At 46.1% G+C, this 24,111-nt stretch overlaps 1 protein-coding gene across 7 annotated transcripts in view; it reads right to left on the bottom strand.

Annotated features, from left to right (window-relative positions):
• Positions 1-13,596: 13,596 nt before the first annotated feature.
• STARD13 (StAR related lipid transfer domain containing 13) overlaps positions 13,597-24,111 on the bottom strand; it is a 430,610-nt gene continuing 420,095 nt past the window's right edge. For all 7 annotated transcript variants that reach the window (XM_075919190.1, XM_025190209.2, XM_075919191.1 and 4 more), the window contains 3 exons: positions 22,017-22,234; positions 18,157-18,333; positions 13,597-16,176 (listed from right to left, as the gene is read on the bottom strand). In XM_075919190.1, coding sequence (XP_075775305.1) covers positions 16,059-16,176; positions 18,157-18,333; positions 22,017-22,234 — 513 coding nt within the window. In that variant the 3' untranslated portion in view covers positions 13,597-16,058. The remainder of the gene's footprint in view (positions 16,177-18,156; positions 18,334-22,016; positions 22,235-24,111) is intronic.

Here is a 24,111-nt window from a genome sequence, read left to right as displayed (position 1 = left end):
GATAAAGAGAGCAGCAAAACGTTTAGGAAACCGTGACAATGGTAATGGAAGACTGAAAATATTTAAAACATAACCAAAAAAAAAAAATCTTAATGTTATCAAACTGCCATTTTCTTCTCTTTAGTGGCATAGAATCTTTCGACGGGGAACCATTTTGTCTGAAGTCTCGGTGACAAATGCCTTTCCTGAGGAGAAGAAAAAGTTTTAGGTAATGCTCTGCTTTCTCTGAGATTGTTCAATCTGGCTTTTTCAGGCACACAAAACTGAGGTGGGCAGCGAGGAAGAGGGGAAGGAAGGGAAAAAGTTGCTTCTTTATTTGATGTTGTTTGTAAACCACAGGCACAACATGCAGCAAACCTATTAGCTTGCCAGGCTGGACACAGCAAAGTATTGCAGGCCTTGATTTGTGCCAGCTGGCTTAGCAAAGACATAGAATGAAGAGAAAAAGGAGTAATACGCTCCGAGGTTTCATAGCTTAGTTTCATAGCTAAGGTTTCAAACCTTAGTTTCATAGCTCAGGGCCCAGTCACAACAGAGGTGGCATCATTTAGTCTCAAATCTGGACCTGTCAAAAAATGTTTCAGGACATGGACAAAGAAGGTCAATAGTGTAATAGTAAATACCTGTATGGTAGCATGTTGGAGTGGTGATGCTGGTTGACGTGGTGCTGAGAGAGCTGTCCAAAGTGCTGTATTCAGTAAGTTGCACAGAGTTGGATGGAGCCATCCATTCTAGGAATGTGGGAATTTTAGCTCGGAAATATCTTTCTTGAATTATTTTCGTTTGTCTTCTAAAGTTTGAATGTTGCGGTTTGCTTACTACTGTGTTGTCAAACTGCTGCATCGCTTTCCAGGACTGACCCCACGAGGGATGCGAACATGTACCTGAGGACACAGTTACATGCAGCCTATCCCCATGCTGCAGCCTGTATATCAGAGGCAGCCGTGGGGATTGGGGGAACCAGTGTGTTGGGGAATCGGCTTTTAAGCAGGATCCCTGGGCATGCTGACACACAGGGAGCCACCTGCCCTCCCTGTTGCTCCTGTTGGGATTTTGCGGTTCCCAGAGAGTCAGGTGCTGGGCAGAATCAAGGGTCTTCGATACTTCAATTCAATTCAACAAGACTTTATTCAGTGTGCACAAAGGGAGAGCCCCTGGTACTAAAATCAGCCAGAGCCCCTCGAGCAAGGAGCCCCTCCCCTTGCTATTTTATAGCACATTGCAGTTACAGGTTACATAACACAAACTTCTAAACCAATCAGATTCAACCTTTCCATATATGGCTTGGTTTGTCACATGCTTGTACTTCTCCACTCCACATGCTGAGTTCACCCCCCCTCCCCTTGGCCTTTTCTAGGCTATTCCTAGGGTGGTGAGCCACAGCATGCTTCTTTATGCATACCTACTTTCCAAACCACATTTTGTTTAAAATGAACACATGCATACCCTTCACTCCCAATGAGGTAGCAGTGGGTGGGGGGAACCAGTACACATGGGCTATGTCTACACTGGCACCCTTTTCCGGAAATGCTTAAAACGGAACAGTTTTCCGTTATAAGTATTTCCGGAAAAAGCGCGTCTACATTGGCAGGATGCTTTCCCGGAAAATCACTTTTTCCGGAAAAGCGTCCGTGGCCAATGTAGACGCGCTTTTCCGGAAAAAAGCCCCAATCGTCATTTTCGCGATCGGGGCTTTTTTGCGGAAAAGACTACTGTGCTGTCTACACTGGCCCTTTTCCGGAACAGTTTTTCCGGAAAAGGACTTTTGCCCGAACGGGAGCAGCATAATTTTTCCGGAAAAACACTGACAATTTTACAGTAGATCGTCATTGCTTTTCCGGAAAAGCAAGCGGCCAGTGTAGACAGCTCGCAGCTTATTCCGGAAAAGCGGCTGCTTTTCCGGAATAAGTGGCCCAGTGTAGACACAGCCATGGGGAGCCGGCTTTCAAGCCAGCTCCCAACGTGTATGGGCTCCTGCTGAGTCTACTGCCTCCTACCCCATGCTGCTGCCTCTGGGGGGAATGGGGGCGGGGGCAGGAGTGAGCTGGTTTGCACAGCTCTTAAGCCCTGCCTGTGCTGGCTCCCGCAGAGCTGCCTCTCCTCCTCAGCACCACTGTGCAACTGATGAAATTTACACAAATACATTTTAACTTCCCTAGTCCTCACCTTGCCTCTAAAAGGGGAGGTTGCTGTTATAAGTAATTTTTGACTAGTAAATTCACACCATTGCCGTTTTGAATCGATTTCCTGTCTAGTTCTAAAAACTAGTGCTTCCTTTAAAGAAGTGGAAGGGAAAAATCACTATAAACTAGGGATGTGAAAGTATAACTGTATACATGGTTGATCAATGAGCTTGGGCTCATTGGTTAACCTTCACTGTTACAAGCTGGCTCCTAGTATGCAGAGGCAGCTGAGCGGGAAGCAGGAGCCAGTGTGCACAAGAAGCCGGCTTAAAAGTTGGCTTCCTTCATGCACCAGCTCCTGGGGGAACTGCCTGCCCCCTCCCCACATCTTACCATGTAACTGCTGAAAATTTCAGCAGTTACACGTTTACTTAATTAAACGCATTTTAACATCCCCACTATAAACCCATTTCTAGTGCTTGAAGCATGTGGGCACAAGAGACAACCAGCATTTAGGATAAAGGTAAAAACCCAAGTTCCTTTTCTGGAATAGGGAGCTGAAACAATAGGGGCCATTGCCCAAAACACAGACCAGATGCAAGGCTAGCTAGAGATCTGAGTTATGTAAGTGGATGGATAAATTGGGAGCTAAATGCACATGCATAGACCTGATTATTGATTGGTTGAGTGTGTTTGTGTGCATGTGTGCATGCGAGAAAGAACAAGTACCACAAACACCATGAAAATACTCAAAGAACACAGCAAGGAAGCCCCATAAAGAGCCAGAGAATCATTTGAGGTGGGAAGGGTTGTTGAGAAAAATCTAAAAGAGAAAGCTTTGGCTGGAGAGCTAGCTGGAAATAATGTTGCCAACCCTTCAGGACTGGCCTGGAATCTCCCGGACTCTGCATCAATCTCCTGGTGTCTATTGAAAGCAATCCTGGAGGTTTTAATAGAATACTTCAAGAAAGTGACCTTACATCATGTTGGGGGAAAAATTCCTGAAATAGCTTCAGTTGGAGTTAGCTATCCCTACTGGAAAAGGTTTTGGAACTATGAGCAATGAAAACTTCTCGTCTGATTCCTATTATGTTCTGAGTAACAGGATTTTATGCACATTTTTAGGTTTGTCTCTAAGGCAATCAGACTCCATCAGACAAGACTTGAATATTGTCTTGCTGCTTGCATCAAAAGAGGAAACCGTAGGAACAGAGTTTTAAAATTTTGTTGTAGATAAATAAAATGCTGTGCTTTTAATGGTGGAACAGTTGAACGCTCATCGGACACTACCTCAAGTCCTGCCATAGCTCAGTGAAGTCTAGCAGAAAGGTACGATTCCCTCAAAATGCAGAGTGTTGTGGCTGATCAAGAACTATATTCTGCTGTCTGGGTTTAGTGTTCTACTATTCGCAGGCCCTGCACTTCTGGAGATCCCTCTTAGATTCATAGAGCTTATGGCCCGAAGAAAGGATGTGATTTTCTATATAATACAGGTCATTAAATTTTAACCAGTTACCCATATCAAGCCAATCACTTGTCTAGTTTGTTCCAGTTGGTTAATCACTTTCACTACTAATAATTCATTCCTACCTTCTCATTTAAATGTGTCTGACCTTATGTTCAAGCCAGTGGTTCTTGTTAAGCCTTTCTCCACTGGCTTTGAGGGGCCCTTTAATACCTACTGTTTGCACCCACTGGAGGTGCAATCAAGTGGCCTCTCAATCTCCTTTGGATCAACTAACCAGATTTTTGTGACTCTCTTCTGCCCTTTCTCCAGTTTTTCAACATCCTTGGGGAGAGGTGTAGTCTAGTGAGCTGAGCTATGAACGAAGAACACTGGAGTTCTAATTCCAGCCTGTCACTGAGGCTGTGTCTAGACTACACCTGTCGACAGAGAGACGTAGATTAGGCATGTCGAAATTGCTAATGAAGCAGGGCTTTAAATATCCCGTGCATCATTAGCATAAACATGGCTGCCGCTTTTTTTTGGAAACGGAGCTTTTTCGAAAAAAACCCCCGACAGTCTAGACACGGATCTGTTGAAAATAAACCCTTTTTGACAGATTCTGTAAACCTCATTTTTTGAGGAATACAGGATCTGTCGAAAAAGGGTTTATTTTCAACAGATCCGCGTCTAGATTGCCGTTTTTTCGAAAGCTCCATTAAAAAAAAGCGGCAGCCATGTTTATGCAAATGAAGCATGGGATATTTAAATCCCTGCTTCATTAGACATTTCGACATGCTTGATTTTCATCCCTCTGTCGACAGAGAGATGCAGTCTAGACATAGCCTGACTCTTATTTCCTCTTTTGCCTTTGGGCAAGCCTTCAACTTCCTCTGCTATAGAACAGGGATGATAATCTCTACCCATCTTGCAGGAATGTCACAAGGCTCTGTTTAGAAGTCAAAGTGCGATCTATAGTAGGTGTGAGCGGTTGTTGACAGTTAATCTCTCAGGGTTCCCTGTCTCCCTTTCTTTCTCTGCCCTAATCATTGTCCCTGTTGGGAGTGACGGTTTCTTATTACTGCAAGCTAAGAAAATAAATGCCCATGAAATAAGCTGCCAGTTTTGTGATCCCCTACAGGACTAACTGAGCCTTTAAATCTATTCCTAATGGAGCTTTGTGAATTTTTTACACACTTGTAACTCATTTATCGGTCACATTGCTGCGGGATATGTGACTGGATATTACCTTCCTTGTTTTTAATACAGTAAGCTAGATGGATCTTGCGCTGCTCAGCATACATTTGATTCTGTTTACTATTCACATGCACATTCCTCTGACCGTTGACATACTATTATGGGGTAGGAAGAAAAAATACAACCTAGCTTTTATTATTTTCTCCTTGTATCAGCTTACTCATAGGAATGCTGCATTATTATTATATAAAGGCACAGGAGACACAGTCAAGGACATGCTTAATTTTAAAGTACCATAGTCCCTCTGCATCTCTGCCATTCATCTTTTGTGTCTAATTATACGGATTGTTTTATAACACAATTTATTGAAAAACAGATGCAATTTAATCTCTGTATTTCTATTCTGATCAATGGAGTAATCACTGAAAAAGTTTGAGGCAAAACTTACAGTGATGGTGAGGGAGGGATTTTAAAGTTTATTTTAGTTTATCCCAGTGTTAGCTGAGTCATTTTCTTTTACTTATCAGACTGTAAGAATAGTCATACAGGGTCAGACCAGTAGACCAGGCCAATTATTGAGTGATTCATCCCCTATTGCCTAGTCCAGGGGTGGGCAAGATCCAGCCCAGGACCCAGATCTGGCCCACCAACCCTTTCAATCCGGCCTGCGGCCCACCCCACTGGACCCACAGACAGGGAGCAGCACCAGGGCTCAGAGTGGCTGACTGCTCCCTGTGCCTTTCTATACTGGGCGTAGGGGGAAGCTTTGTGTGCTGCAAACCCCCTCCTTCACCCAAACTCCCTCTCAGACCCCCACACTCTCACCTGTATCTCTATCCCCTACCCTGAGCTCCTTTCTGCACTCAACCTCCGTCCCAGACCCCAGACCTCCTCCATAGAAAAGTGAAGCCTTTGACCACATACCAAAATATCGGAGGGACCTGCCCGCCATGAAAAAATATTGCCCACCCCGGCCTAGTCCCAGCATCTGGCAGTCAGAGTTTTAGGGACACCCAGAGTATGGGGTTGCACCCCTGACCATCTTGGCTAATAGTTACTGATGGACCTATCCCCCATGAACATAGCTAGATGTTTTCTTAACAAAGTTATATTTTTGGCCTTTATAACATCCCCTAGCAATGAGTTCCACAAGTTGACTGTGTTGTGTGAAGAAGTACTTCCTTAGCTTTGTTTAAAACCTGCAGCCTATTTTCAATATTTTGTTTCTATCAGTAACAGTGGTAAACATGGTAATAGTACCTTTCAGCTATAGATATCAAAATGACCTAAAAAGGATGTGTCATTTATCCACATTTTTACAGAAGGGATAAATACAGGCCAGAGCTTGTGACTTGTCCAAGGGCCCATGGGGTACCAAGGACACAGCTGGGAACAGCACTTCTGTCTGTGGATTGCTATCTCTGTTCCCTAACCACAGTATAATCTTGTCTGCAGATATCTCATGTTCCTCTGCTGACGTGTTCAGGGAAAAAAATTGGCCATGAAAAAATTGAAGCTTTCCCTGTTCAGGAAGATGGGATGGTTCTGATTAAAACAAAACCCCAGTGGTGGCTCATTCCATCCTTGTGTGGCCACCACTATAAATATAGGCTTGTCCACTGACCCAGGAAAATGGATTGTATCACCAAGGAGTACAAGCAGGACAAGACAGAGCAGGCCTCTGTGGTAGCTAGGTCTCCGTTCTTTAAGGCAGGGGGACCACATTTTCAAAAGTGTGTACACTTGTGCTCTTGTTTTTATAAGAATCAAAATTATTTTTTTCTGGTCTTCTGTGGCAATACTGCATTGTCTGAGGGAATATGATCTTGCTTCTTTAAGAGCTACGACAGAGGAAGCAGGTCCCAGTTCAGCTGTCTGACTGAAAAGCTAGTGCCTTTGTGTCTATACACTGAGATTTAGTGCCACTGTGGATTAACCTTGGCAGCAATGTGTAGCCTGTGTAGCGCTTCCTGTGAGGATTTGTTCCATGCTCCATGAATAGAGAAATTTCGTTGCCGTGGAAGTTGCTGGAGGTAATTATCTATGTCTGTTATTTCAGGCAGCAGCAATCTCTTCTGAAGTCTCTTGAGTAGCTGTTTTCCAAACAGATAAACCTGATCATTATATGGGCAACCTTCTCCATCTGGCTGTATCATTGTTTCTCTGTTCTCTGTTGCCTTGATCTTCTAGACATTTAGCAATGAAGATTCTTCATGTAGTTTCATGGTGATGGGCTTTCCATACTAGATACATTTAGTTGTCTTCGGTCTCTAGGAAAGACTCTGATTCTATTTGCATGCCCAGGACTCTACAAGTGAAGAAAGTATGAAATACACATTTTTTCTTTTTTTTCTAGGAAGTCAGTCTCATGCTTTCAGCCACATCACACAAGGGCTTTTTATGAGTGACGCTCATGTTCCTGAAACAAAATGGCAAAACTCCTCCCGCTGACATCAATCATTACCAACATTGGCCTTCTGGATGCTAGATTGCTACCGAAACAAGCACATTCTCCTAAGCAGGCTTTGTCCCCCTATCTCAGAGAGACTGGTGAGCATGTGGCTCTACCCCAGCAGGTATCACTAACAGGAAGCTGGTCTGGGTTCCATGACAGCTGTTTCCTAGCCACTGTTGGTAAACAATTTGCCTGCTTCCTGGGATGTGAGTTGGCAATAGAGCCTCAGGTGATGCACAGTGAGGGCAAGCCAGGAAAAAGGGAGGCAAGGGGGGAGTCATTTTGGGCCGTGAAATAGAATGGCTGTGCTGTGAACATGCAAGTGGTGTAGAGTCCCTAAGGTACCACCAGCATGTTGGATAAGGGCTGGCATAGATAGGTGGTTCACTCTCTGCTGAGCAGGGATGCTCCAGTGCAGTCAAACCAGGATAATATGGTCCTGGCTGTAGGTCTAGTGGCTCCGAGTGGCTTGGCAGAGGGCAGTATGGCTACTGGAGAACAGGGAGGAACTACTGGAATCACATTTTCCTCTTCTCTGCCTAAGCATGGCTCTCTCTGGTTTCAGTTCCCAGCAGGCCTTCAATGTTGGTGGACAGTGGCTTGGGGAAGGAAGGGGTCTGACCAGAATGTTTTCTTTCCCTGGACCTATCGGCAAGGGAGCTGATCCTTAGAATCATAGAATCCGAGGGCTGGAAGGAGGACATTGAGTCCAATCCCCTACCCCAAGCAGGACCAACCCCAATTAAATCATCCAGCCAGGGCTTAAGGAGTCAGGGAAGCTGAAAAGCCAACTAAAGTGACAAAAATTACATGTTCTGGTTATGGGATCAATGCTGCAGCTGTTTTCCAGGTGGAGCAGCTGAGGAACTGGGTTCCTTAAAGCATAAGAGAGAGTGTGTCAAGCAATACAGTGCAGACGGGCTGGGAGTTCAGACTAGAGCATTGTTTTTCCAGTGCCGGATTGGCTTTATTAACATGCTAACAGTGTAAGCTGGACATATTCTGCTTTATATAAAAGCTGAGGTTCAGCCTCCTCCCGTTTGCACAAATAGTCCCTTCGGGTCTGGATTCTTATTTTTGTTGAGGTGGATGAACGATGGGTACGTTTGTCTCTCGCTAGTGCAATAATGAAGCATAGGTGAAGGCTGGAGCAGGGCAACTCATCAGAACTGGTCCAGGTGCTGTGTGACATCCTGGCCTCTCAGCACGAGGGGCAGCTCATGCTCTCTCCACAGACCCCTGCTCATGAGCTGTGAATTCCTCTTGGTGGTGCAGCTGCCTGAGGAGTAGCTGTTTTTGCTGAGGCTGAAGCACCAGCTCTTATCTTAGCAGGACCTTCTCACCCAGCTTGAAGTGTGGGGGAAGAGGCTGCCCAGGTGTCTTGATGCTTTCCACAAATGTGAAAAGTAAGGTGAAGATCTGGGCACTTAACTGGGGAAGAAAAGCCACTGCCAGGAACCCTCCAACCCTGCAAGGAGGAGCATAGGACTCTTCTAAGTGGGGGTGAGTCTGAGCATTAAAGGAGGGGTTATTGGCTATAAGGGGGTGTGGGCTCTGGGCTGGGGCCAGAAATGAGGGGTTCAGGGTGTAGGAGGAGACTCTGGGGCAGGAGTTGGGGTGAGCTTTAGCTGGGGGTGCAGGCAGGGCCGGCTTTAGGAAGTGCGGGGCCCAATTCACGGGGGCGGGTCCGCGCATGTGCCACGTGCCCAGGAGCGGAGCCCTTTTGGGAGCGGGGCCCGATTTGGGGGAATCGGCCTAAAGCCGGCCCTGGGTGCAGGCTCTGGGGTGGCGCTTAGGATGAAGGTTTTGGGGTGCAGGTGGGTGCTCCAGGCTGGGGAGGAGGTTAGGGCCAAGAGGTTTGGCATGCAGGAGGGCACTCCAGGCTGGAGCAGGAGGTTGGCGTGTGGGAGGTGAGGGTTCTGGTGCTTGGGGGGCTGAGTTCTGGGATGAGGTGAGAAATGAAAGGTTCAGAGTGTAGGAGAGGGCTCTGAGCCAGGGCAAGGGGGTGGAACGCAAGAGGGAGGAGTGAGGGCTCCAGCTGGGGAGGTGAACTCCAGGGCGGGAGGGGGGTCTAGTGATGAGGGTGAGGTGTGGGAGAAGGTTCCAGATTGGAGTGGAGGGGTTTGGAGTGTGGGAAGGAGCTCAGGTCTGGGGCAAGCAGACTAGCGTGTGGGAGGGGCCTGGGATGCTGGCTCTGGGAGGGAGTTGCATGCGGAAGGGGGTTCCAAGCGGGGGTAGAGGGTTGGGTGTGGGAGGAGTTTGGGATCTGAGCACTGAGCCATGTTGACCTCAGGTGGCTCCTGAGGAGGGACAACATGTCCCCTTGGCTACCAGGTGGATGGGCCAGGGGAATCTGTGCACTGCCCCTGCCTGCAGGCACTATCCCTGCAGCTCTCACAGGCATCCGTTCCCAGCCCGTGGGAGCTGTGGAGCTGACACTGGGGCCATGCTGGCCACCCCTCTGCCTTCGAAACCAAGAGACGTGTTTGCTTTTCCCCGGCCTTTTGTGGAGCCAGGAATGGAGCCTGCCAGCCCTGCTGTGGCTGTGCCCACCCCAACTCTTAATGGCCTGGTCAGCTGTGCTGCACTGCTGCCTGGGGCTGCCAGGGTCTCTTTTCATCAGGCATTCCAGTCGACAGCCAGACACCCGCCCCCCCAGCCACAGGCGATTGATCCATTCCCCTGCAAGCCACAGCTGCAGAATCCTGCCCAGCCAGGTCCTGGCTCTCAGCCCTGGGGAAGGGGTCCCACAGGGAGGCACTGAGTGATGGCTGGTGCTGTGTTGCAGACTTACACCAGTGCCCTGCCTCTGTACCAGGGAGTGACATGAGTACCCCCTGCCACAGGTACTTGCTCCAGCTCCCCACCTGTACCTCTTCCTGCTCCCTGGCCTCCCCCTGTTCTTCTCCCCCCTCTTTTTGAGAACCTGAAATATGGTAACTCTGTGAATGGGGGCTAGGGAGAGGATGTGACTTTTTTAACCCTTCCTGCACTCTACCTATAGACTGACGTCAGCTTTGTACTCCCCTTCCCTCCTATTCTGTTCCTATTTAACGCAGACTGCTGCTTCCCTGCCTGTCTGCTTACTTCTGATACCCCCTTCCTGGTTAGTGTAGCCTGGGCTTGCTGTGTGCACCAGGAGTGGGGAAGTTGTGTACATTCTCCCTTCCCCCTCCCCACAAAGACAGTTTGGGCTGCCCAAGAAGCAGTGCAAAGTTTTTAGAAACACTCTTACCTCTGGCTGTGCGTGCAGTACCTGTCGGCCTGGTGTCTCTTTATTTGCCAAGTCACAGGTCCTGGTGGGGTTTTCCAAAGTGCTCACCCCTGGCCTAATGCTACTCCCACAGCACTCACTGGGCAAACTCCCCTCCTGGGCATGTTCTTTCAAAAAGGCAAAGTGGGCACAAAATTTGGAACGTTGCCTGTGACAGTCCAAGCCATGTACTGCACCTGTACTACACGGGTGTATAAGAAAAAGGCCCAATTTTGCATTAGTGTGTTTGGTGTAGGCTTGTTTGATGTAAAGCAGTAAGTAAGCACCAAGCCAGCACTCATGCGGCATGCCCAGTGGATGGAGCAGATGCTGCTGATCGGGTTACTGGTCTGTAGCTCCCCCTTTTAACATAAATAACATTAAATTGGCAGGCTGCCTTCCAAGGCCAAGGAAAGATTCTTACAAGGCTCCAGCAAAGAGTGGGTATTGCCTGAGGAGGGACAGATGGCCCTGTAGCTAATTGACCAAGGGGTCAGGAAAGCCATTGCAAAGCATCACTTGGGTCTATTGTGTGGGAGCGGCAGTTCAGCAAAGCCTTTGTCTTTGAGAGGCCGTGACTGGGTGCCAGAGGCACAGCAGAATCTGCAGCGGCAGGGATTTCTCTTTGTCTCTGTTGCGCTGCTGCAGCCCCTCTTGTTTTGTTTAAAAAAATGACCGGTAGCTAGGGACTGCTGCTGTGCCGATAATACATGAGACGTCACGTAGTGTGGCGTTGAGGAAGGTGATTTTAGGGGTGTGTGATAGATTGGTACCCTGCATGGCTGCTCCAAGATGCATCTCCTTTTGCCTCTGCCCCCTCCAGGGCTCACCCAAAGGACAGCACCATAAACCTATTGAACTACCTAAGTCCCTTTGAGGAGCTGCCAGCAACCTGGGTAGTAGGAGCAAGTGGTGGCTGGGGGGAGAGTTGAAAAAAAGGGAATCCAGCAGTTTAAGTAGAAGAGGTAAGATGTTGCAGGCCTGGAGCCCTGAGGGCAGGGACTTTGTCGTCCCCCCCCCCCCCCCCCCGGGACCTTGCCTTAGCTCCACCCATTTGCCCCAGTCCAGCTGGGTGGCGGGAACGCATGGTAATGAGAAACGCTCTAGTTACTTGCAAGCTTGAGTGTTACATTTTAAAGAACAGATGCAACTTAAAATTCTGAGAACTGGCTCCACAAAGGGGGCGGGCGGGGGAGGGGGGGGGGTTAGTGTCCACTGCATCACAAAACAGTTAGGTGCCCTGCAAAATGGTGGAATTCAGACCCCTCCCCCACACACACTCTCCCAAGTTTAGGCCCCTGCTACATTGCAGGGGCAGAGTTACGTGCCTAAGAATGGGATTCACAAAAGCCTGCACTCTGCACAGAGAGCTGCCTAAAGTAGCCAAGAGGAAATGTGGAAGGGCAGGGGGGAGACAAAAGGGATTTACGCTCCACCAGTGCTGTGCACCTTGTCACTTAGGCTATGTCTAGACTGCAAGCCTCTTTCGAAAGAGAGCGTCTAGACTGCACGCGGAACTTTCGAAAGAGCAAGCCGCTTTTTCAAAAGAAAGCACCCAGTGAGTCTGGATGCTCTCTTTCAAAGAAGCCCTATTTACATTCAAGAACGCCTTCTTTCGAAAGAAGCACTTTCGAAAGAAGGCGTTCTTCCTCGTGAAATGAGGTTTACCGCCGTCGAAAGAAAAGCCGCGTTCTTTTGATTTAATTTCGAAAGAACGCGGCTGCAGTCTAGACGCAGGTGAAGTTTTTTCGGAAAAAGGCTACTTTTCCCGAAAAAACCCCTGAGTCTGGACACAGCCCAAGTGACAGTCACAGCCCTGTGTTAGACTGGAGCGAAGGGCTTCGCATTTGTCAGCCCTCTGCTGGAGTTATGGGCCTGTGCATTTTCTCATAAATGAGAAGGAGGAAGTGGTGATCGGTTTCCCTTGTAATCTGTAGCCTAGTGGTTGGGGCTCCCACACCCTGCGTGAATCTCACCTGTTGGAGCTGTGGAACGTTAAGTAATTAAATACTTAATTGTCCCACAGAGCAAGTAAGAATGACACTGAAGTCCAATGGTTAGGGACTGATCTGAGAGGTAGGAGACCCAAGGCCTTTCTCCACGGCAGGTGAGGGGGACTTCAACATTGTGCTTTAAGTGCTGGGGTCCTCCACCATCCTTATGAGGTAGAACAGCGTTATTATAATTCCTAATGAGTAACAGACAGATTAGGTGAGTTACCCTGAGTCACAAAGGAAGTCTATGGGAATTTGAACCTAGATTTCCTATATTGTAGATTAATATGCTAACCAATGGACCATCCTTCCTATGGGTAGGGCAGAGGAAGACAGGATCACCTACTTTTACGCAAAGGCAAAGAAACCAAGAAATAATGTGAGACTCACTGGTTTGAAGTCCTCTGGGGGATCCACTAACAAACCTCAATCACTGTAGCCCTCATCGTATGAATACTATTAAAAATCTTACCTCGCTTGAAACATAACGAGTTAGAGAATGTGACACAGTCTTTGTGGGCTGACAACTTTATTCATCTGAAGAAGTGGGTTGTGCCCACGAAAACTCATGATACCATTACATGTTTTGTTAGTCTTTAAAGTGCTACCAGACCATTTGTTGTTTTTTCAGCTTTATTTAGGCCTTGTTATAAACTCTTGGCCATGGCCCTGAGGGCTGAGCCTGATTCTCCTCTGACCAACACTGGTGCACAGAAGGGATGCCATTGACACCAGTAGAGTCTGTCAATGTAAAACTAGCGCACACGAGAGAAGATGCATGATTTAAGCCTCAGCTTTTAAAGAGTGGCCTCTTTAACACACACTGGGGGGTTGATTATTCCCCCACAGCTATCACAGGAACCATGGACAATCTATACCGCTGAAAATCAGGACTACGGTATTCTAAGATGGGCCCTCTAAACGACGGGTTTTTTGGGGGAAGTACCTTATATGCATGTGGCCACTGTCAAGTGACAAGTAGTAACAAAGTACTGAAACCTAAACTAGTTGGTAGAGTCATACTTTAAAGTATATTTCATCCCTATCAGGTGGCACTGGAGGGGAGGGAGCTGTTCCATATGCCAGGTTTGTTACCTGTTTCAACATAGAAAAAAGGAAACACATAAATGTAAAGGCACTCTGAAGCTGTAATGTATGCAAATTTATTCACCTCTGCAATTACTTATCTACAGTTGATGACTGATACCAAAAATGAGGTAAAAATATGAGGTATTAATAATAGTATAACATTTCAAAATGGACTTGTTATAGTGTATTCCAAATGGCAGCATAAAATGTAATATAAAATACTGTAGTGCCTGACTGGTAGACATGTGCCTTTGATCAATACATTGCATACAGATGCTATAAGTGCATCCACAAAGCCTCTGCTCCCCTTCCTCCCAACCATGCAGGGTCCCTTTGCCATTTTTGTAATTACAGTAGGCAATTCCTCCAGCTGATTATCTAAGAATAAGACAACCTGGCCTCATCTGCTACATTTTTCTTTCAGAAATTATTTGTTTCCAGTGCCTTGATTATTCTGTGATGATTAATACACAGGAAGTGTTGTAGACTCTTATGTGAGCTCACATATGATAAGGGCATTGAGGCCTCATGCTTCAGCGAATAGGCTGCATGGGGGTAGAGTGTGGCAGCAAAAATTTCCTTCTCCCTGTAAAATACTGCTCAGGTGGCTGCGTGCCTTATGAGGCAGCATGCCTTGAAGCTTACAATAATTATGATGGCTGACAGCAGGAAACTGATCTTGATTCACCAGTGATCTAATCCACAATGGAAAATCTTTTGTTCTTGAACCTGGAAAATAACAAGGCAGTGTGGCAGGATATTTGGAGGCATATGAAGGTATCTCGGTACTCTTATCTCTCTAATACTTCTTATTAATGTAATTGTACATTGCTGACGACAAACACAACACAGCAAAGGTAATCTAAGCAGATTCAAAGTATTGGCAGTGTCACTGTGTGAAGCCATTACTCCAGCACTACTGAATGATATAAATCTCAGCACCTAGAAGTAGGATGATAAATCTCATAGAATTAAACTCACCATAAATGAAGGTAGAAGGCATTTAAAGATGTGAACTAAAATACTGGTTCCAAATGACCAAACTAATTAATGCAGCAATAAATAAAGTCGGGGTGAACAAATACCTGACTACTGAAGGAGCACTGTATTGACTGACCTGTGGGAGTTTTTTTAAGTGATTCATGTCTATAGTTACATTTTTGGTTTTATGTTAGTTTAAAAACAGAACATAACCCTTGTCTCATAGCTAACAACCATTTTTAAAGCATTCTTCCACTTAACAAAACATTAAGTCCCTGCAAATGAAAGGGGCCAGTAGATGTAATCCTGTTCCTCTTCTCAACACATCAGTGCATAAAGTGAAAATGTTTGCTCTTACCAAAAAAGCTATTTTCCCAGAAATTAGTTACTTTTTATAGTGAAAATATATAAAAAGGTATAATTTTTAGCTGCCCATCTGGGGTGGAAACACTGCTTTGGATTTTGGTTAACAATTAAATAGCTTGACAGAAGAAAGAAAGAACAGCTCCCAAAGTACATACTTAGCCAGAAATCTAAATGAAAGACTTCAGAGCGGTAGTCCTTAATAAGTGTTCACCTGGAGTCAAATTGGTAAGTTAAGGTTACCTTGGTATCGGCAACATTCCTTTGAACTGTCCTAGACTTAATATAGGAAGCAGCTTTACTACTGCAAATGGTGAGGGCCCCTAACTGCAACTATTTACTCAGTTGTTTAAGGTTACAGGGAAGTTTGAGCGCTATCATGGAGCAGTCACAAACTTCCAACCGTTTATTGTAAATGGTCTTCGAAATGTGCTCACCAAGTACAATATCCATGTTAGCATTTTTGGGATGATACTGAACTGCTGTTCATTATTCTTAAACATAGAATTATCCTTTCTATAGTCCCTATATCTATCTATGTACCTTCTTGTAGTTTACACCCCCTCCCCCCCCACACACAACATGAATGAGAACAGTCAAGCATCCATTTTTGTTAGATATCACACAGATTATGTCATGTAGCTCTCTGGTAACAGCAAACACAGTTTATATAGCTGTGAAACACTGAAAAACAAGCAACAAGAACAGGTCCATATAAGGTCAAAATTGATGATTTCTTCTAGAAAGCACTAAATTATATACAAAATAATTACTTTACATATACATATAGATATATAATATACATACATAAGTATATACAAATTGTACATTGTTAATTTACAGTTAAAATATGCTTCTTGGAAGCTTTTAAATAATGTGAATTATGCAACACACAAACAATGGTAATAGTCTCATTGTAAAGTAACTGCTGAAAGCTTTTTTTAAAAAAAGGTTTACTTCAGTAATTGAAAAGAACACAGAAGAGCTGGGGCAACAGGTGGGCAAAGTCTCTGGAATGAGCAGGCCTTTCTGTGAAATCCCTGTTTGGCCACGGTACAGACATGAGGTCATACTTCTATCCTTATTCAGACCGTTGCGTTGGGTCTTTCTGCTGTCTCCCATCCTCTGCTCTAGGTTCACACATTGCTGGAACGTTTCCTCAGATTTTGGTTTCTGGCCCCTCAGCAATAAGAGGTTGAAATGAGTTTCTGACCCTGGCAACTTCCGCGGCACACAAATGCCCAAAGACCTTGTTGTACCACTCTGGGGAATGGCCTCTGAGGAAACGAAAGAAAACAAAATTACTGAAAAATTCTGCTTCACTGGCGTGGGATTGCCATGTGCTCAAGTTCTTGATACTTCATCCTCACTGAACTCCCACGGTGCTGGTGCAGCGCCTGAGATGCTGTATCATCACCACCCCCCGTGTACTTTGAAGACTCTCCAGTCCTATTCTCAAATTTACATTTGTGAATAGTAAATACAGTAATATCAATTGGATAGTAGCAGCAGTTGGGTGGTGAGATGAGCCTGGTCATGCTGGCTGTTGTGAACAAGTAAAACCCGTTCTCTGATCTTTACACTGGCTTTTCCCTATAGCGTATCCAGTGAAGGTCTCAGGCCCTATCCTCAAGGTGCTCAGGGTTGCTAGATCTGCTAAAACGCCACGATGGAGAGTGCTATTAGCAACTTTGCTCCTCTGCCACAATTGAACTCTTCACAGTCAGAGCTTGGCTGCATGGCAGACAGAACAGTCTTAGGGCCTAGTCCAAGAAATGGAAGGAACTCCAGGACCTATGGTCCATCACAAACCTCACCAGCTTCCACTCCAATTGCAACATTTCTTTGACTATGCCTTAGCTAAAACTATAGTGCTATTAGGAATGTTAAAATGCATGTGATTGACTAACTGTGTAACCACTGAAAGTTTCAGCAGTTACATGCAAGGTGGCAGCCAGCTCCCCGCATGCAGATACAGAGGCAGAAGCACAGGATGGCAGTTGACTCCCCAGGAGCCAGTGTGCACCAGGAGCTGGCTTAAAAGCTGGCTCTTGGTGCGCATCGGCTCCCGCCTGCCCCCCCCCCCCTCACTCCTAGGGATGCAGAGGCAGCAGCACAGGGTGGCAGGCAGCCCCCCAGGAGACAGGCTGGGAGCCGCGTGTAGCTGTTTGGGTAACCAATAAGCTCATGCTTATTGGTTACCCATTTAAATGGCTTCACTATTACATCCCTAACTGCTATCTATTAAAAATAACCCACAACCATACACACGCCACTGCACTCAATTCACGAGGGAACAAACACATGACGGATGTTAGTCATGTTGCTGAATGCACCATTGGAATGTGCTCAGATGCGATGGTAATAAATGCCCAAAATAAGAGCCTATGCAGGATACAATTTGTGCTCCATTATTAGCATACCTGCATGAAATAAATGCTACAATGAACTATGATGCAGCTACCATAGATTTTTCTTGTATGGTAAAAGGGCAATTCTTTTATATAATGTGATTCTGCAGAAATGCAGACTGGGAGTCGCTGTTTGCCTTTCAATTATTTCTATTGTGTTTGGCTTAGCATTTTCTTTCTTGTAATTGCTGTCCCTGCAAATTCAATTGAGTTCTTTCATTTTTATATATCATATAACCAATGACAATTCTCCAGGCCAAATGAGGCTCCACTTGCTCTGGGGCAGCCCTATGATCTTCAAACACAGTCCTCAGTGCAAAGCTACATGGCCTTCTGCAGTTTTGCATCAACGTAACTGAGTAGAGCTTAGTAAACAATGCTGCAAATGAATCCCACAAAGAAACAGACTCTGGCTCTCACTCTCTGAGCTGTGTTGGCACTGCAGGTCCAACAGGAGTAAATAGAAGTAAAGCCATATTTGTGTCACTAATATGAGCAGCTATGACCCTGAATATGCACCAGGAGCAGAGCTGTTCAGGAAGAAAATGCCGTTTTCAGTCACTTTTTGGAAGAGAACAGCACTTTTTATTTCTTATCCTGAGCCATCAATCTTTTCAAAGTAGCATTTTTTCAGGAAATGCATTAAGTCCCTGTAAGCTACCAGAAAAAGGGCTGAAAGTGTCCTCTATTATGACGCTGGCTGCAACCAGGAAATAGTACAGCTCTTGTATTACTACTAGGAATGCACCACTGCCCTTTCTTGGCTGAACCTGCTGAACTAAGCAGAGATTTTTGGTTTACTGAGGGGATGGCTCTGATCTTGCTTTCTGCAGGTGTGGTACTTACTTCAGATCAATTCTACAGACATGTGTCAGCCTGGATTTTCCTGAGCCACAAGGCTCTATTAAATACTGAGAATCCATCACCACTGCTCGTACACCCCCCATCAAAGGAGCTTCTTCATGTTCCACAGAGACTGCCACTAGTGTGCACACTCCTTTTGGCAAATCTGTTCTCCATGTCCTGTCATGAGACATTTAAGAAAGAAAGAATCACGTGCAGAGAAAGAATGAAAGCACCAAGTAGTGTAGAAAACGAGAGCTAGATTCAGAAAGTTTGGTTGATTCACAGACTAATGATTATACATGGAGCTGTCAAATGATTAAAAAATAATTGCAATGAATCATGAGATTAAAAAATATAGTCATGATTCATTGCAGTTTTAATCCTGCTTAATAATTGAATACTCATTTAAATGTATTATACATATTTTTGGATTTTTTTCTGCATGACATGTTACTTAATATTAATTTCATTCACAACACAGAATACAAAGAGTACATTGCTCACTTACTATTTTTTATTACAAATATTTTCATTGTAAATAAGTAAAAGAGGCCCCCCCACCCCAGCCCCATCGGCCCTCAGAGCCAACCAGAGCATGTGGCATGGGTCTCTGAAGCGTGCTGTCCAGTACGCCAGCAGCGATTCTAAAGGGCCCAGGACTCACTGGGCCCTCGGGCAATTGCTCCTTCCCCCACCCCTGGTCGGTGGGCCTGAAGATAAACAAAAATATTTTTCACTTCACCTCATACAAGTACTGCAATGCAATCTCTTCATTATGAAAGTGCAACATATGTAAGTAGAATTGTTTTTTTTTTGTTACATAATTGCACTCAAAACCAAAACAATGTAAAATTTGTAATGCCTACAAGCTGGAGCATGAAGGAGCATATGAACATTTAGCATATCTGGCATGTAAATACCTTACCAATGCAGGCTACAACAGTGCCATGCAAATCCCTGGTCTCACTTTCAGCTGACATGGTAAAAAAGACATAGGCAGCACAATTTCCCATAAGTGCGACCAAACTTGCTTGTGTTATGCCACATCTATGCTTATCACGCCAAAGATTGATCTTCTGGTGTTAGATTTAGTAGGTATAGTGAGGACCCACTAAACTGAATGCTGAGAGTGCTTCTGGTCGGTGCCAGTATTCCTTGATTGACAATGAGTAAGGAAAGTTGACAGGAGCATTTACTTTCATTGACCTTCCACTGTGGAACAGGCACTAAGTTCAGCTTAGGGTACATCAGCTCTAGCGATGTTGTTTACATAGCTGGAGTTGCATACCTTAAGCCGACCAGCCAGGTCTGGTATAGACCTGGCCTCAATGTTTGTCTGGACATGAAGTAGAATTGAGCAGACTTGCAGACTCTAAAGTTTCACATTGCTTTGTTTCTGACTGTTAAAAAAAAATTCTGCACTTCCAGGTTCAAGAGATTGCACTACAACACTTATAAGGGACCATTAATTTTGAGTCTTTTGAGATGATGTGATGAAAGGTGCTATATAAATGCAAAGTACTGCATAACAATATTTTTCCTCTGTAATGCTGACATTCATTCAAATATTAATGTCAAACATATGCATTCTTCCACATACCTCAGATATAATTTTTAGAAACATTTTGATACCCTTCTATGATAGCCCTAAATTGAAAAAGTATGAAACTAACATTTTGAAGGTGAGATGGAAGTTAGAAGTCTCATAAAATCAATGATGCACTTCTCTAGAGATGAATAATTTCACTGAACTCAGTTGCTGCCAATTAAGGTGCATTAATTAGGACAAACAATATGATTGGTTAACTTTGCTCAAGCCTTAACACAAATCAAACGTGGTAAAAAACTTTATTACTCAGTCTCTTCTAGCTTCAGCCCATCATAAACCAGCCAGGATTCCCTTTATGAGGGACAGGGGGAAGGGGAGGGGCTGAGGGGGCGGGGTGGTGCGTGCGTAGAGAGATATTTCAGTCAGTGATATACAACAGTGTTTCTGAGTCATCCTGGCTAGGTTAATGATGAGAATGAAAACTTGTTCTCAAGATTTTATTTGATGGATGTGACTGCATTGTAGGTTTTTCAGAAACATAAAATACTCTGATGCATCATGAACTGAAAGGACAATAATATGACTCAGAATAAAGATAGTTAAAAACTCCCTACAGCTGCTACACCGTCTTCCTGGGGCAAAATGGGAATACCACAGTGGACCAAATTCATCTCTGGTGTAAATAAAATGAAATTTATAAAGTTATACCTGGGAAAAACTTAGCCCAGTCAGTACATCTTGAGTAGGTAAAGGAAAATATGTAATGTAAGGTCTAGTTTTTTCTGATTGTGACGGGCCGACGCTGACCCGCACTCCCGGGGGTCCGGCCGCCCGGGTGGCTCACGCGGTGGCAGGCAGAGCCCACCAGCGCCGAAGCCGCAGCTGTGGCGGTGGCGGCGGCAGCTGGAATCTGCCTCCGCGGCTGCACCGACACGAAGCAGGCAGCCCCCACCCTGAGGCGTTAGGGGGAGGGGCCGCGAGCGCTGCTCGGGACGCCTCCGACACGCCGGCAGCATCATCAGGGGGGCGGGGCCGGCGGCTGACGTCAGGGCCGGCGGGACAGTTTAAAACGGCCCGCCGGCACAGGGAGAGGAGGTCTCCTCCGGGGAAGCGGGGGGTAGAGTGCGTCCCAGGACGGACCGGGGACGCACCCGAGCATGGCCGGTGGTGCAGCTCTGCGCTCGGGGATCCCAAGTCAGCCCCCATCGCAGACGGGCTGCTAGCCCAGGCTCCAGCAGTGACCCGGATAGTGCGCAACGACTACGCAGGGAGCGGCCTGACTGGGCGAGAAGACGTGGCAGACGGCTGGCCCCCGGGTTTGGTACAGACCAGCCCCCGACTCCTCCAACTGAGGCACGGTAAGCCACGCGAAGGGACGGATCGTCCAAGGGCGTGGGGTGAAGGGAGGAAGCAGCCCGGGGCAGAAGCCTTCTGGCACCCGTGGGTAGACGGGTTACGGGCGGAGTGACCCCCGTCTACCGCGTCGGGGCGCGAGCAAGCCCCTACGCTTAGGGCCCCGAGCTGGGACCCGGAGAGAGGGCGGGACCGGGTCCCCCTCCCTCCACCAGAGGAACGTCCAGCTCCGAGCGACGCCGGCGTAGGCGTGTAGCAGAACCAAGTCATGCACCTCCAGGAAGTGGAGGTCAGACTAAGGGGCTCAGGCCCCACCCCGCAGAGATGGGTAACGACTTCTGGGTCCGCTGACCCCCCCCCCCCTTCCTTCCAGGGAGGGGGGTGATCGCACCTGATTGCCCGGGCTTCCAACTAGGAGCCCGGTCACGAGACGAACCCAAAAGAGGCGAAGGGGTCCACCGAACCCCCCTCTCGACCTGGGAGGGGGTGATCACACCCCTCACCCCTCACACTGATCATAAAGAACTTACAGAAAATATTTTATAATTTCTCTTAGGAATCTCAGTAGTTCTTTTCTTTATAACAATAATGCCTACAAGTTGTTATTCTCTGACAGACTATAAAAGTTAACAATAAAAGGGATATATTGATATAATTATATTTCATTGGGCTCTTGTATTACCTTCCATCATTTTTCCCCTAATGCAATTCTGACTCGCTGGACCATTTGTCCAAACTGCATGTCAGTGGCATATCATTCCACTAAGAGAAAGCAGAGGCCCAGGACTATAATGCACCCAATTAATCAAAAGGAAACATTCAACAGCTGATGGCTGAGTGAAGGATACCTAGTGTATAAATGTTAAGGCGAAAGCTTTATTACACCCAATCTTTATAATAACAGAAACTTCTGGTGGAGAAGGAAAAGGCTAAAAGATTGCCTTTTTTGAAAGTTTACCTTAGAACGACAAAGTCTCTGCCAGGATGGGGTGCCATGCTATTCAGTACATATTGGTATATTTCTGTTTGCTTATCCAGAGTTTCTACAACTTTCCACTGCAAGAAGTCCTCATCCCAAAGGTGACGTTCTCGTAGGACTCGATTCAGTACAACCGACGGGGGTGCTTCAACTTCCACGGAAGCTTTCCAAAATCTGAGTGGGTTGCCATCCCCAACCTGGAGTAAACAATACAGAAAAAAAGAAATGCTGGATTTATGACTATGTTCTCAGTGTGGAATGAGTCAAGAATTTTCGGTGAAGACTTTAAGCTCAAGCTTAAGATGAAGTTTCACAGCATTTATATTTACAGGCATGTTCAACATTAAAACATGTGTGTGCAGAAAAATGAGACAGTAGGTAAAATTCTGTTCTTGCAGCAATGTAAATCTGGATTAGCTCCTCCAATGGCACTGGCATTATTCTATTTATACTGGTGGAATTTATATTGTGGAATTTCCCCCAAAGTGGTCATAGAATGTTTGTAAAATAGCTGGAAAGAAGGACAGAAGAAAGAGTAGGCAATATACAATAAGATTAGGATAAGACTGATTTCTTTGTCCAGCTCCAGAATCTCTGATTGCCCTAAAAGGGGCTCATGTTTAACATGAAACACTCAGGCAACCTGAGGTGATGTATTTTTGGCTAATCAGTGGCATTGCATTAACCAGAGTTTTCAAAGGTAACTGACATGGTCACTCATTCTTCTGCCTGGGTGGATAAAGGTTCCTCTTTCTGGGGCTCCAAAAGTAGTAAAATAGCTTTTATAGCAAAAAGTCTGCTCATAAGCCCTTGGGTTCTGTAAACTGATTCAGCTCTGTAATGGGGAGAAAACCACAGAGAACCCAAGCTCATAGGAAAGCGGGGCTGCAGGGATAGCCCCTGTGCTGTGGCAAGACCAAATAAACCTAGACTGCCCCTGACAGGTGTTTGGCAACCTGTTTTTAAAACTTCCAGTGATGGAGATTCCACAACCTTCCTTGGAATCCTATTCCAGAGCTTAACTCCTCTTCAAAAGATTTTCCTAATATCTAACCTAACCCTCTCTTGCTGCATATTAAGCCCATTTCTTCTTGTCCTACCTTCAGTGGAGAGGGAGAACAATTGATCACAGTCTTCTTATAATAGCCCTTAACAGCACTTCCCCTTCTCTTTTCATGAGTAAACATGGATTCTTTTAACTTTTCCTCATAGGTCAGTTTTTTCCAACCATTTATCATTTTGGATACTCTCCTCAGGATTCTCTACAATTTGTCCACAATTCCCAAAGTGTGGACCCAAGTATCAGACACAGTATTCCAGATGAGGTTCACCAGCGCCAAATAGAGCAAGACAATTACCTGCCATGCCTCAGATACAACACTTATATTAATGTAGCCTAGATTGATATTAGCCTTTTTTTTTTGGTAGCTGCATCACATTGTTGATTCCCGTTCAATTTGTGATGTATGACCCCAGGTCCTTTTCAGCAGAACTACCATCGCGTCAGCTATTCCCATTTTATAATTGTGCACTTGTCTTTGCTGCATTTCATTATGTTGATTTCAGACCACTTCTCCTATGGATCAAAGTCATCTTTGAATTCTAACTCTGTCCTCCAAAAGTACTTGGTACCCCTGGCAACTTAAGTCACCTACTGTCATGATCATGAGAGTTAGCCAGCAGACTGGGGATTAAGGGATTTTTGGTTTTTCCCTCCTTTGTCCTTGGGCAGTTTCTTTCCAGCTACTGAGAGGGACAGACATCATAGCTGTCTCCAAGAAAAGACTCTTCACTATCTGCAAGTAGGGTAAAGTTTAGATCAGTGGTCCCCAACACGGTGCCCGCGGGCCGGCCCGGGGCACATGGAAAGCGATGTCCTGGGAGCGCCGCCAATTGGCTGCGGCGCTTGGGGGAAGGGGGGCGCCGGCCCTGGGCGAGCGGCGCTTGGAGGGAGGGGGGCGCCGGCCCCGGGCGCACGGCGCTTCGGGGGATGGGGGCGCTGGCCCCGGACGCCCAGCGCTTAGGAGGAGCTCTGGCCCGGGCATGCGGCGCTTGGGGGAGGAGGGGGCACCGG

Source organism: Pelodiscus sinensis, chromosome 1 (assembly GCF_049634645.1).
Source record: "Pelodiscus sinensis isolate JC-2024 chromosome 1, ASM4963464v1, whole genome shotgun sequence".
Taxonomy (NCBI): Eukaryota; Metazoa; Chordata; order Testudines; family Trionychidae; genus Pelodiscus; species Pelodiscus sinensis.
The sequence above is the reverse complement of the archived record's forward strand: the minus strand, read 5'-3'. Positions and strand labels throughout refer to the sequence as shown.